This window comes from Nicotiana attenuata, unplaced genomic scaffold (assembly GCF_001879085.1).
Source record: "Nicotiana attenuata strain UT unplaced genomic scaffold, NIATTr2, whole genome shotgun sequence".
Lineage (NCBI taxonomy): Eukaryota > Viridiplantae > Streptophyta > Magnoliopsida > Solanales > Solanaceae > Nicotiana > Nicotiana attenuata.
Genome location: NW_017671099.1, coordinates 216,524 through 227,919, shown reverse-complemented (window position 1 = coordinate 227,919; position 11,396 = coordinate 216,524). Strand labels below are relative to the sequence as shown.

At 39.4% G+C, this 11,396-nt stretch overlaps 1 protein-coding gene across 1 annotated transcript in view; it reads right to left on the bottom strand.

Moving 5' to 3' along the window:
- Positions 1-3,128: 3,128 nt before the first annotated feature.
- The window catches only part of LOC109205913, a 60,790-nt gene continuing 52,522 nt past the window's right edge, over positions 3,129-11,396 (bottom strand). Inside the window, exons 6-7 of the mRNA XM_019368678.1 lie at positions 3,324-3,371; positions 3,129-3,187 (exon numbers count right to left, since the gene is read on the bottom strand). Of these exons, the coding sequence (XP_019224223.1) occupies positions 3,129-3,187; positions 3,324-3,371 (107 nt within the window). The remainder of the gene's footprint in view (positions 3,188-3,323; positions 3,372-11,396) is intronic.

Genomic DNA, 11,396 nt, shown 5'->3' with positions numbered 1-11,396 from the left:
TCCTGCTGTTCGATACATGTACCACTCTAATTTCCAGGGCATAGCATTGAACATTGCCGCTCTTTGAAAAGGAAAATAGAAAGAATGATTCAAGAAGGGGTAGTTGTGGTCAATGACAATGGCAGGGAGCATGCGAATCCTCTTGGGAACTTGTTGATTAAAGTTGATAATGTTGAAGTTGGTAATGGTCTTGGCAATATTGATGCGAAACTCAGTGGCTAAGATGCCGTGCTTGATAATTGGGAAGACGCTCCATTTCTTGGTTAGCTGGAGTGGAGTCTTGGTGGTTTATTTTGTTGTCATTTCTGTAGTTCGGGTTATTTCAGGGTTGTAATCCAGATATTGTCTTGTGACTCAAACCCTTCTATCCTTTTATTTTGTCTAGTTCCTTTAGTCGTAGTATCTCCTTTAGTGTTATCTAGGTTTGTTTTAGGGTTGTACCCCAGGCTATTTTGCTTGTTTTGCTGTTCAAACCCTTTCACCGTCTGTTTAATGCAATTCTCTGTTTTCCGCCATTTCTAGTCATTCTTGTTTAATTCTCTTCTCCTTTTACAGTTCTTTTCATGCTGGTTCTAGTGACATGACATGCACGCATAATTCTAGGCCTGATCTTAAAGGTTGGTTCAATCATGAAGAAATTTGGAAGATGATAGGGGCACTTGAGGTAAATAAGAACAGATTTGGATATTTTGAGATCATTTGAAGCCCGAACCATGTGAAAATGGGGCAGATAGAACATAAAAAAATACTGTTGAAACGCATCATGCCGCATCGATTTGAAGCCAAAGGAAAGTTTGCCCCAAATTACAGGGGCCGTTCGTGGTAAGGAGAGTGAGAGTGTTGTCCAATGGTGTTTTGTATTTAACAGATGTAGAAGGCGAATGCGAGGATATGGTTATCAAGTCTGGTACAATCAGAAGATGTTACGAATATTTTCCTTGGTTTGTTTAACTGTGTTAGTTGTACTTGGCATGTTTTGGAGATTGGAATGACGAAGGCATTTTGTTCTGCTATCTAAACACTTTATCCTTTGTTACCCCCTTTGAGCCTTACTTATTTTCTTTCATACCCCTCTTTCGGAATCAGTAGTAAAGATCAGAAACACAAGCGTGAAAGATAAGTAAAAAGGAAGAGAAAAGAAAAAGAATGAAAAGAGAGAGAAGGAAAAAGGAAGGAGAAAAGGAAAAAGAAGAAGAAAAGAAAAAGATAAGAAAAAGAAAAGAAAAAAGAAAGAAGAAACAACAAAACAACAAAAAGAGAAAAGGAAGAAAGAAAAGAAAAGAAGAGAAAGTGGAAAAACGAAAAAAAAGAAAAGAAAAGTCACAACAACAAAGTAATTTCTATGACATGAACTACATTCGACCTGATTCCTTTTAAGGATACGTAGGCAGCCTCACAGTTCGGTCCCATCAAAATAAAGATCCAAAAGTCCCCAAGCAAGAAACTGGGACAGAAGTTGCGGTTGTTGTAAGAAATCTGATTCCAAAAGTTATAATTTTAAACCCATTTGAATTGTTTTGAGACTTTAATACCCTTTCTTTCTAACCCTATCCAAAAGCCCACATTACGGTCCAAAGAAAGACCTTCTGATCAGTCTTCGAGAAATGCCAAGTCGAGCAAGTAGAGATGATTCATATGAGGGGCAACACTCCGGTCCAAGCAGGAAAAATAATGAAAATGAGAGAGTCTTATTGGTGAAAACCCTCACGGGCACCGTAAGGCGACGATAGCTAAGAGAAATGAAAAATGAGAGAGTCTTATTGGTGAAAACCCTCAGGGGCACCTTAAGGCGAAAGTGAGTTGAGAAGTGAACAAATGAGAGAGGTCTGTGGGTGAAAATCGTTCAGGACACCGCAGGATGAACAAGGTTAGGGTTTGGGTGAAGAAATCAGGTTATGGAATTCTGAGGCAACAAAGTATGGCAATTGAAAGTTGATTGGTTGGACGGATTGGGCCGATTAGTCCGAAATGCATGTCATGATCAATAGTACCAGCTGTTCCACTCAGATAAGTCTCTTTTCCTTTTTCTTTCTAGCAAGTCGTCCGGTTTTGGATTTTCTTTATCCTTAACTCTCAAGGTCATTGCATTTCATTTCTTTTGGGGTTTTGTTTCTTTAAGATGTTCCAATGTCAGTCTTGTTCAAAGCAAATAAGAAAGGATTTCAAAGCTCACTACCAGCTTCCAAAATTGCAAAGTACAGTGTGGCCAGAGCACACCAAAGATAGCATGATGTAAAGTGGGATACAAGGAATCACCGAAAGTTTCATCGGTGGAGTGATTTGGTAATGTCATGGGAGATGCAAAAGTTCAGATAAAGGGGTCAGAGGTGTAAAACAACAGTATGGGTATAGAATACTCGGGTCGTCAAAGGTCATGGGTTTTGAAAGTCAGTCAGAAAGTCAAGCGGTTTAGGGCCAGTTCGAGGAAGCATGTCAAAACAAAACATGGCAGCGGAGAGACCTTCAGCAAGAATGCCATCAAGTAACCACCATTTTAAGCTGATAAGATTTTCCTTTGATTGAAACATGGGCAGGAAATTTCGTTTGTTTCGGAGGAACTCTCCATAGGGAAGAGCAAGCACCAAACAGGTTTGACCGTAAACTTTATGGACCCTCCTAGAAAATGTGGCTTATTTAAATTTCACAACAATTAGGAATAGGATAGTTTAGCATAAGGAATATAAGTTGGCTTCAAAGATTGCATGTTTGAGATAGGATTCAATTAGGAGTTTTCAAGACCCTCCCTGAATAATGGGACCTAGTTTTAAGATTTCCATTAGATAACAAAAGGTAGTGTAAATTCTGTTGCAGGGTAGTATAGTGCAACCGCAAAATTGTCACTTTAAGATAAGACTTGATTTTGGTTTTCAGGACCTTCCTGGATAATAAGATGTAGTTTAAGACCCTCTTAGATAACAGGATTTAGCGGAAGTAATACCTTTAGAAGATACAGCTTAGATCTATAATTGTCGTTTAATTAAGAGTTGTCAGGACCTCCTTGGATAATAGGACTTAGCTTTCAAATTCTTAATAATAATTGGTAGAATGATTCAGTTAACACTCATAGATGTGCCCAGCTACAAAACTGGGGCAGAAAATTTCCTTTGTTTTGTCTCTTTTTGCTGGAATCAGGTACCCGCTTGGAGAACAGGGAGAAAAAGTTCAAAATCAGCAATTAGAAGCCCACCTGGAGAACAGGGAATACATTTCAAGTCAGCAGTCAGGAGCCCACCTGGAGAACAGGGAATACAATTCAAGTCAGCAGTCAGGAGCCCACCTGGAGAACAGGGAATACATTTCAAGTTCAGCAATGAGGAGCCCACCTGGAGAACAAGGGACTACAATTCCAGTTTCAGTAATCAGGCGCCCACCTGGAGAGCAAGGGAAAACAATTCAAGTTCAGCAATCAGGCGCCCACTTGGAGCGCAAGGGAGTACAGTTCAAGTTTCAGCTTTCAAGTTCTTATTGGTATTTGGTAACATGATTTGGTTTATACTCATATATATGCCCAGCTACCAAACTGGGGCAGAAATTTTCTTTATTTTTGTTTATTTTGTTGAAATCAGGAGCCCACCTGGAGAACAGGGAATGCATTTCAAGTCAGCATGTCAGGAGCCCGCTTGGAGAACAGGGAATACATTTCAAGTCAGCAGTCAGGAGCCCGCCTGGAGAATAACGGAATACATTTCAAGTCAGCAGTCAGGAGCCCGCCTGGAGAGCAGGGAATACATTCAAGTTAAGCAGTCAGGAGCCCGCCTGGAGAGCATGGGAATACATTTCAAGTTAAGCAGTCAGGAGCCCGCCTGGAGAGCACGGGAATACATTTCGAATTCAGCAGTCAGGAGCCCGCCCGGAAAGCATGGGAATATAATTCAAGTCAGCAGTCAGGAGCCCGCCTGGAGAGCAGGGAATACATTCAAGTTAAGCAGTCAGGAGCCCGCCTGGAGAACAAGGGAATACATTTCAAGTCAGCAGTCAGGAGCCTACCTGGAAACCAGGGAATACATTCAAGTCAGCAGTCAGGAGCCCGCCTGGTAAGCATGGGAATACATTCAAGTCTAGCAGTCAGGAGCCCGCTTGGAGAACATGGGAATACATTTCGAGTTTAGTAATCAGGAGCCCGCCTGGAAAGCATGGGAATACATTCAAGTTTAGCAGTCAGGAGCCCGCCTGGAGAGCAAGGGAATACAATTTAGGTTTAGCAGTCAGGAGCCCGCCTGGAAAGCATGGGAATACATTCAAGTTTAGCAGTCAGGAGCCCGCCTGGAGAGCAAGGGAACACAATTCAAGTTCAGCGGTCAGGCGTCCACCTGGAGAAAAGGAGAGCATCTCAAAATATAGTTCAAGTTCAGCAGTCAGGCGTCCACCTGGAGAAAAGGAAAACATCTCAAAGTAGCAATCAGGCGTCCACCTGGAGAAAAGGGAAAAGATCTCAGATTACAATTCAAGTCGGCAACAAAGGGACTTCACCGGGAGAATACAAGTCAGCATGGCAACAAGAGCTGCAGGATCAAGTTTGAAGATATAGATAGGTTTTTGCAATTCATAGATCATAGTTTAGTCTAGCTTTTTTTTTATTTTGTCATGGTGTAATAAGGGGTTCAGTAAGCAGTAGCAGCAGCAGCAGCAACAGTGAAATCACAGCTTCATGGTAGTCCCAACTACCAAACATTCCTGAACTACACTGACCTGATTCCTTTTTAGCCAAGGATATGTAGGCAACCTCGAAAGCAGGGTGCGGTCAAATCTTTCAAAAAATGCTTCCCACGAAGTATTCAAACGGGCAAAAATCGCTCGTATCCGCTCACTTTATCTTTGCACGAAAACTCTTCGTGTTTCCGAGCAAAGAGGGGCAACTGTGAGTACGTGATTTTTGCCCTATGTGAATTACTCCCATAATTTCAAAACAAAATAATTTCTTTTCATTATTTGCAATTTTGTGGATTTTCGTGGCATTTTCTGTTAATTGTTTGCATTTGTTTGTGTATGTTTATTTTAATTAGTGGAAAGTACAAAAAATGTGTTGCATGTGTGTTTAGGAGTTAATTTTGCATTTTAAGAATTAATTAGTAATTAAGTTATTTTATAAAAAGGAAAAATCACAAAGAAATAGTTTAATTTGCATTTTTAATTCTAGATTCGATTTTGAGTAATGTTCCTTTAATTGGGTGGTTTACTAATTGTGACAATTTTTATTTAGGTTTAATTAGTGTTTTTCAGGTTAACTAGGTTCTAGGATTTAATTTAGATTTTATTTTAATTTTGAAAAAAAGAAGAAATGAATTATTTGTGAAAAAAGGAAAAAGAAAAAAAGAAAAGGGAATTGAAAAGTTAGAAAGATGGGCTATCTTGCCCAAGCCCAATGTGAATTCCTTCACCCCAGCCCAAATACGCCCAGACCCACGCCCCAAACCAAACATGACCCGACCCATTCTCAAATATACACGTGAATACAATCATACGGAGACTCCCAGAGCCCTAGATCCCAAACGAACACTGTTCAATCGTCGTTCTCACTCGAACCAAGCCCCAATTCAGTCCAAACTCAGGCGAGTGAATCCCAAATCCTTAACCCACGCATCCCTCCTTCTCTCATCTTGCCGTTGCTAACGGTTTCTGACGCCAAGATTCCCCTCTCCTCTCACTCGCTCGAATTTGAGTTATATCTCACGATTGGAAGGTTCTGCGGACGATATGCTGGATGAGTGTGAGGCGTTGGATTGATTTTACTCAATCCGAGCCCCACATTCATCAAGGAGTCGTCTTCAAAATGAGCCTTATCCAATTTTGAGAGAGAAAAAAACTCTGGTAACAAAATTTGGAGAGAAAAGTTGAAAGGTTTCTTTAACTTCTGTTTTTTTGTTCTCTGATTTGGATTTTTCTTCTTTGAAGAGTTCTTTCAAAGTTTATGAGAAACATATATACAATTTTTTCTGTTTTCTGAATCTGGATTTGAGCTCCAAGGAGATAAAAATCGAAGTTCAAGCTTGGTTTTCTACAGTCGTCTTGCTGATTTGCTGCTGAACCTCGCTAGTTTTTTGGAATCCGAAGGTGTATTTGCTGCTTCTTCTATATTTTATTATAAAAGAAGTTTGAAGTTCAGGTTCAATCTCTTTCCCTTTTGCATTTTTGTTTTATTTAAGTGTTCTTGAATTGTAGAGGCTGTCCCAAATGGTTTGTTCCGTTCTTTGGTCGAACTTCATGAAGGAGTCGAGTTTGGGTTCATCATTTAATCCTGATTCGTAGTCGAAATGATTTTTGGTGCATTATTCTCGCTGATGAATCTCTTCTTGATGGTGTGATGTATTTAAGTATTTTCAGTTAGTAGAAGTTGATTTTGAGTGGTCGTTTTCTATGCTTATATGGTTTATCTGTTACTGTGATGTCGAGTTTTTCTTTGAGTCCAGATCTCGTTGATTTCAAATAGCTGTTGTAGTTTGGTTAGTCTGTCAGTGTGAAACTACTCTCGCCTGTTGGAACTGAAAGGTTAGATCATAGGTTTGCTTGATTTTGAGCGTCATAGTGTGAGTATGGAAATCGATCGTGTGTTTTCTGGGAACACGAATTGCATATCGTTTGTTTTTCTTTTCTGCAAACATCTGCTCCTATGAGATTGTCTGGAAGAACACGAGTTGCTGCTTGATTGCCTTCTTTTTGCATTCTTTTAGTTTACTTGTAGTATCATATTATTGGAATCTAGACTAGAAAGCATCTTCATTTCTTTTCAAAAGTTGCGTCGAGAGTGAAACTCGTGTGATTTAAGTTCTGAAGCTGCAATCGAAACTTGTCGCTTGATTATAATCAATATGTATAACTTCTTGAAGTTGTGAATGCGAGTTTGAAGTACTGAGACATCAATTTTGTTAGTCCATTCCGAATATGGTGTTCATGTGTTTCGTCGAAATATGAATCGTCTAGTTCATGGTTGTGTATTCGTTTATTTGGTTGCATTAGCTTGGTGTTTGAGTTGGTTCACCGGTTTCCCTCCATGAAGTTCTTTGGGTTTTGAAATGGACTTCCAGTAAATCAAGGGCGCGTTTGGTCTCTTTTCAAATTGCATAGGCTAGGTGGAAGTCTGGACACTCTTAAATTCATTTCCTCTCAATTTTAGTCTAGATCCTTTGGAATCCTGTTATCAATGTTCTAGTGTTTGTGAGTCAAGTCTGAAATTGAATAGTTGAATCCATTTGGAGTTGTCTTTACTGATTTTCCTTAGTTCTCAAATGAGAAGTCTGCTAGAAGTGTTCTGGTGATATTGCTAAGCTTTACTGTTGCATGCTTTGTGTTAGGTCTGCTGAATTTTGAATCAAGTAGTAATGTATTACTGTCTTTTGTGTATAGATGTGTTGGGGGCATGTTGTTTAAGTCTGATTTGATATTTGAGATATAGTTTAAATCAAATTTACTCTATTTTTTTTTTGTAGTTTTGTTAAGGGTCATCTGTTCTTATTTGAAATTTTAGGTGAATTAAAAGTGCATAAAGAATAAAGTAGTTGAAATGGATCACATAGGATATAGAAGTATGTTTTTTTTTTCTTATTTTTATTACTGGTAGTTGCCTTTCCCTCAATGCTCGCATCTCCTGAATGCTTGAATACCCTCATGGCCTTTGCGAATGCGTTGATTTCGTTGATAGGTTTATAGTTTGAAATTGTTCCTTCTGCTACTTGTTTGAGGTTTTCAAATGTATAGAGGTATTCTTCACTGCTTCTTTGAACTGGGGAAGCGATTTAAATCAAAGATTTCCACATCAACAAGTCTGTTATGTCTCCAAATATTCACTGCCTCCTACATATTTTGTTGCCTGCAACCATCAAAATTCATGCCATCCTTTATCCATCAGCTCGATTAATTTGGTTTGGATATAGTAGTTTGGGCTTCAGCAATGAGTATAGTTTAGAATTTGAGATTAAGGTTGAAAACCAAGATTATAATTAGTGAAAGCAAGTAAAGGAGACCTGACTCCTACATCACAATTGCATGGCCCTCATCTTAATTAATTTTTTTTATCCTTAGAATTCGAGGTGTGCCATTTAGCGAATTTTCATGGACCTCGCAGAGTTGCTAATGCGTAGTTGCCTTTGGCGCGTCATTTAATAATATTACCTTCCTAAACTTGGGTTTGCATTTATGTGACCCAAATCCAAATCTCAACGATGTTAAAATATGTCAAAGACCACGGGTGCATTTATGTGACGTGGTTTGAGACGTGTTTTAATGACGTTGCAATTTTCTCTAAAAGCGATTAAAGTTAAAAATGCACATAGGTTTAAAAATTGTTTTAAAATCATATAATTAAGCTGAATATAACAGTTGAGCGACCGTGCTAGAACCACAGAACTCGAAAATGCCTAACACCTTCTCCCGGGTTAACAGAATTCCTTACTCAAATTTCTGGTTCGCAGACTGTTAAACAGAGTCAATCTTTTCCTCAATTTGGGATTCAAACCGGTGACTTGGGATACCACAAATCTCCCAAGTGGCGACTATGAATTTCTTAACATAAATGAATCCCGTTTCAATTGTCCTATAATTGGAAAAACTCCTTTATGCCCTTCCGTGGGGTAGGTAAAAAAGGAGGTGTGACATCTTGTTGATTAATTCAGACTCAGGGAGGTTAGGCTATTACGTAATAGTTGTGGCTGTGAATGGGTATAGAGAGATATCGGTTTGAGGATAAGCAGGTGGGTTACCACCTGCGGGGTAATCTACAAATGTGTGACTTTTTTTTAATGATGTTGTACGGATGCTTTCCTTTCTACCAGCGGGCTGTACTTGTGCGATTTCAGTTCGGATCGATTGTAATAGTTGACGTGATCATCACGTGGATGTATGCGAGCTTAGTAGATGGCTTGAGGTACTATGTGGTTTGTGTCATGTGAGCTTTTGAAGTATTTAGTTTAATCTCCCCAGTATTATGGCAGTAATAGAGTATGGGTATGGTGAGCTATCAAATGTTCTATCTATGGCATTGATCTAAGTAGGGGAGTCTTTTATTGACGATTTGATTCCATGGTTGCATGTTGTATTGGATTCGGTCTCAGGCATACTTGTGGATTGGTTATGACTTGCTGAGGTTGAGATCGAGGATAACTCGAGTAAAGAAATTTCTAGATACGTGATATTTTACACTTTATGGGTATATGAGAATCATGGGATGATTGAGTTGTTATTCGTGAAGGATGTAGTGCGTGTGGAGTAGGAAACATCTCGGTTGCTTAAAGGTGGGGATGACTTCTTTGGGTGTTTTTGTGCTAATAGGGCATAGGTCATTTGGCATGTTTGGGCAACACAATTGAGATTTGAGAAGAATGGATGACTCTCGAGAAGGTTCTAACAGATTCATGATTTATATGTGGCAATTGAGGATTTATTTGAATTTGGGCGCTTAAGAGGGAATACAATGACTTATGGGCCTTAGGGCGGTATGGTGTTATTCTAGGACTTGTGGTGAGCTTTTGGGTAAATCTTGGTATTCTAACAAGGAGTAGTGTCAGCTTGAGGGCAAATCAGAAAGAACTCGGAGAAATGGGATATCTTGGTAGTAGGTTGGATCAGCACGACAATGGATTTGATTAGTTCCTTCGGGTACTTATGATGTGGTGATTCTCTGAAGATGTTTCGTGGCAATGGTCTTGGGTTTTGGAAACTTGCCTGGCTTGGCTGAGTTAGAGGAATTCGGTTCTGATGGCTTGGTTATGTGCAAATGGGTTTCGGAGAGTTCTCGATGATTTTTACCACGGTTTGAGATGAATACTTCCTAGCGAAGAACATGTTTCATAACGTGATTTTTCTCTTGGAGGAGATCAAATGGAAGGCTTTTGGCTGATCGGTATGTATTATGCTTGTGATTTAGAGTTGATTATGAGATTCTCGTACGGTTCATATGAAGGCATGATAGATATGGTGTGTTGTGTAGGATTGAGTTTTGCATGTGCAAGGTCTCGATTCATATTTGGAGGGAAGGTCATGAATTTTGGACAACATGGACAATTATATATATATATATATGTATATATATATATATATATATATATATATATATATATATATGAATGTTATTAACTGCTTGGTGATTCCTTAGAAGGGTACGCATTTAGAAGGCATACTGTGTGTTCAATGCTTCATTGGTATTGCGGTACTCACCTGGTTGATCGACCGCTGATATTCCGGTTCTCTATGTAGCACGTTAGAATTATCAAAGTATTCCTCGTGGGATGATTGTGTATGAGAGATATGTTAGATATTAGGGCATTGGAGTTGAGATCGGATATGGTGATGCGTGTGTCATATGGATTTGGAGACCAGGAGTTCTCGGAAACAGATTGTTTCGTGGTTGTGGACCATGGAGATATGGCCAAAGCTAGCCAGGTGATAGTATGTGTTATGGTCCAGTCATTGCTAACTTCCAGAGGGTTATGTATCTATTTGTGGATGACCATGATTGATATGGGCGCCATTGGTAGGCCCATTGAGGATATGTATTCTACACTGGGTCGGATTGGTTAACTACATATTTTTATTATTGAGGGATTTGTCATTCGGTTAAAGTTGAGCGTATTCGCGTTCTGATATGTTCTATGAGTTACCCTTATATGCCATGAGTGGTTGTGATTCGTTGGATATATGCACATACGGTGCGATTCTAATTAGGCTTTATAAAGGAATTTGATTGAGATGGGTATTAGGGTGTGTTGGTTATGTTCTTTCTCGGACTGTGTTATTGTGTTACTTGTTTCTCCGTGGTTATGGTTATTCATCTCGGACACTTAATGATTAATTGTGCGTGTTTTTTTATTTCAATCATGGTGGTTTGAGGTATTTGATATGGGCCAGTGTTTAGATGGGTCACGCATTGAAGCGGAGTTATGTTGAGATATGATCCTTTGTGTTAGATTCGTGTGTCTAGGTTCTACTTCGTATGATGGGTTCGTAGCATTGCGATTGTGGTGATCCTTGTTGAACTTGCGGGGTGGTTTTCTCGTTTGAGTCATTTTCCATGATTGAGAACATTTGGGTTGTTGCTTATTGGCGCACGAATTGCACGGGTTATGGGTTTAGGTTGTATTGATGTGGCAAGTCACTAGAGTGGTTGTGTTTGATGAAATGGGGTTATTGGACCTAGAATGGGTACTATCGGATTTGACTACAGAAGAATAATATAGAAAGTTGGCCTAGGGTTTGGCTTTGGTTCTAATCGGACGAGAGAGATCTCCATGACTTCTTAATCTAATGAGTGGTTATGAGTTCCCGCGTGTTTCTTTCATCATCGGCAGTGTATGAAGGTTTTAGGATGAGGCTTTGTTTTATACGAGGTTTATTACCGGTAATGGGTTATTTTGAGCAACTACTATAATCGAAAATTTTGCTACAAGTATGCGAGTCGTGAGGTAGGT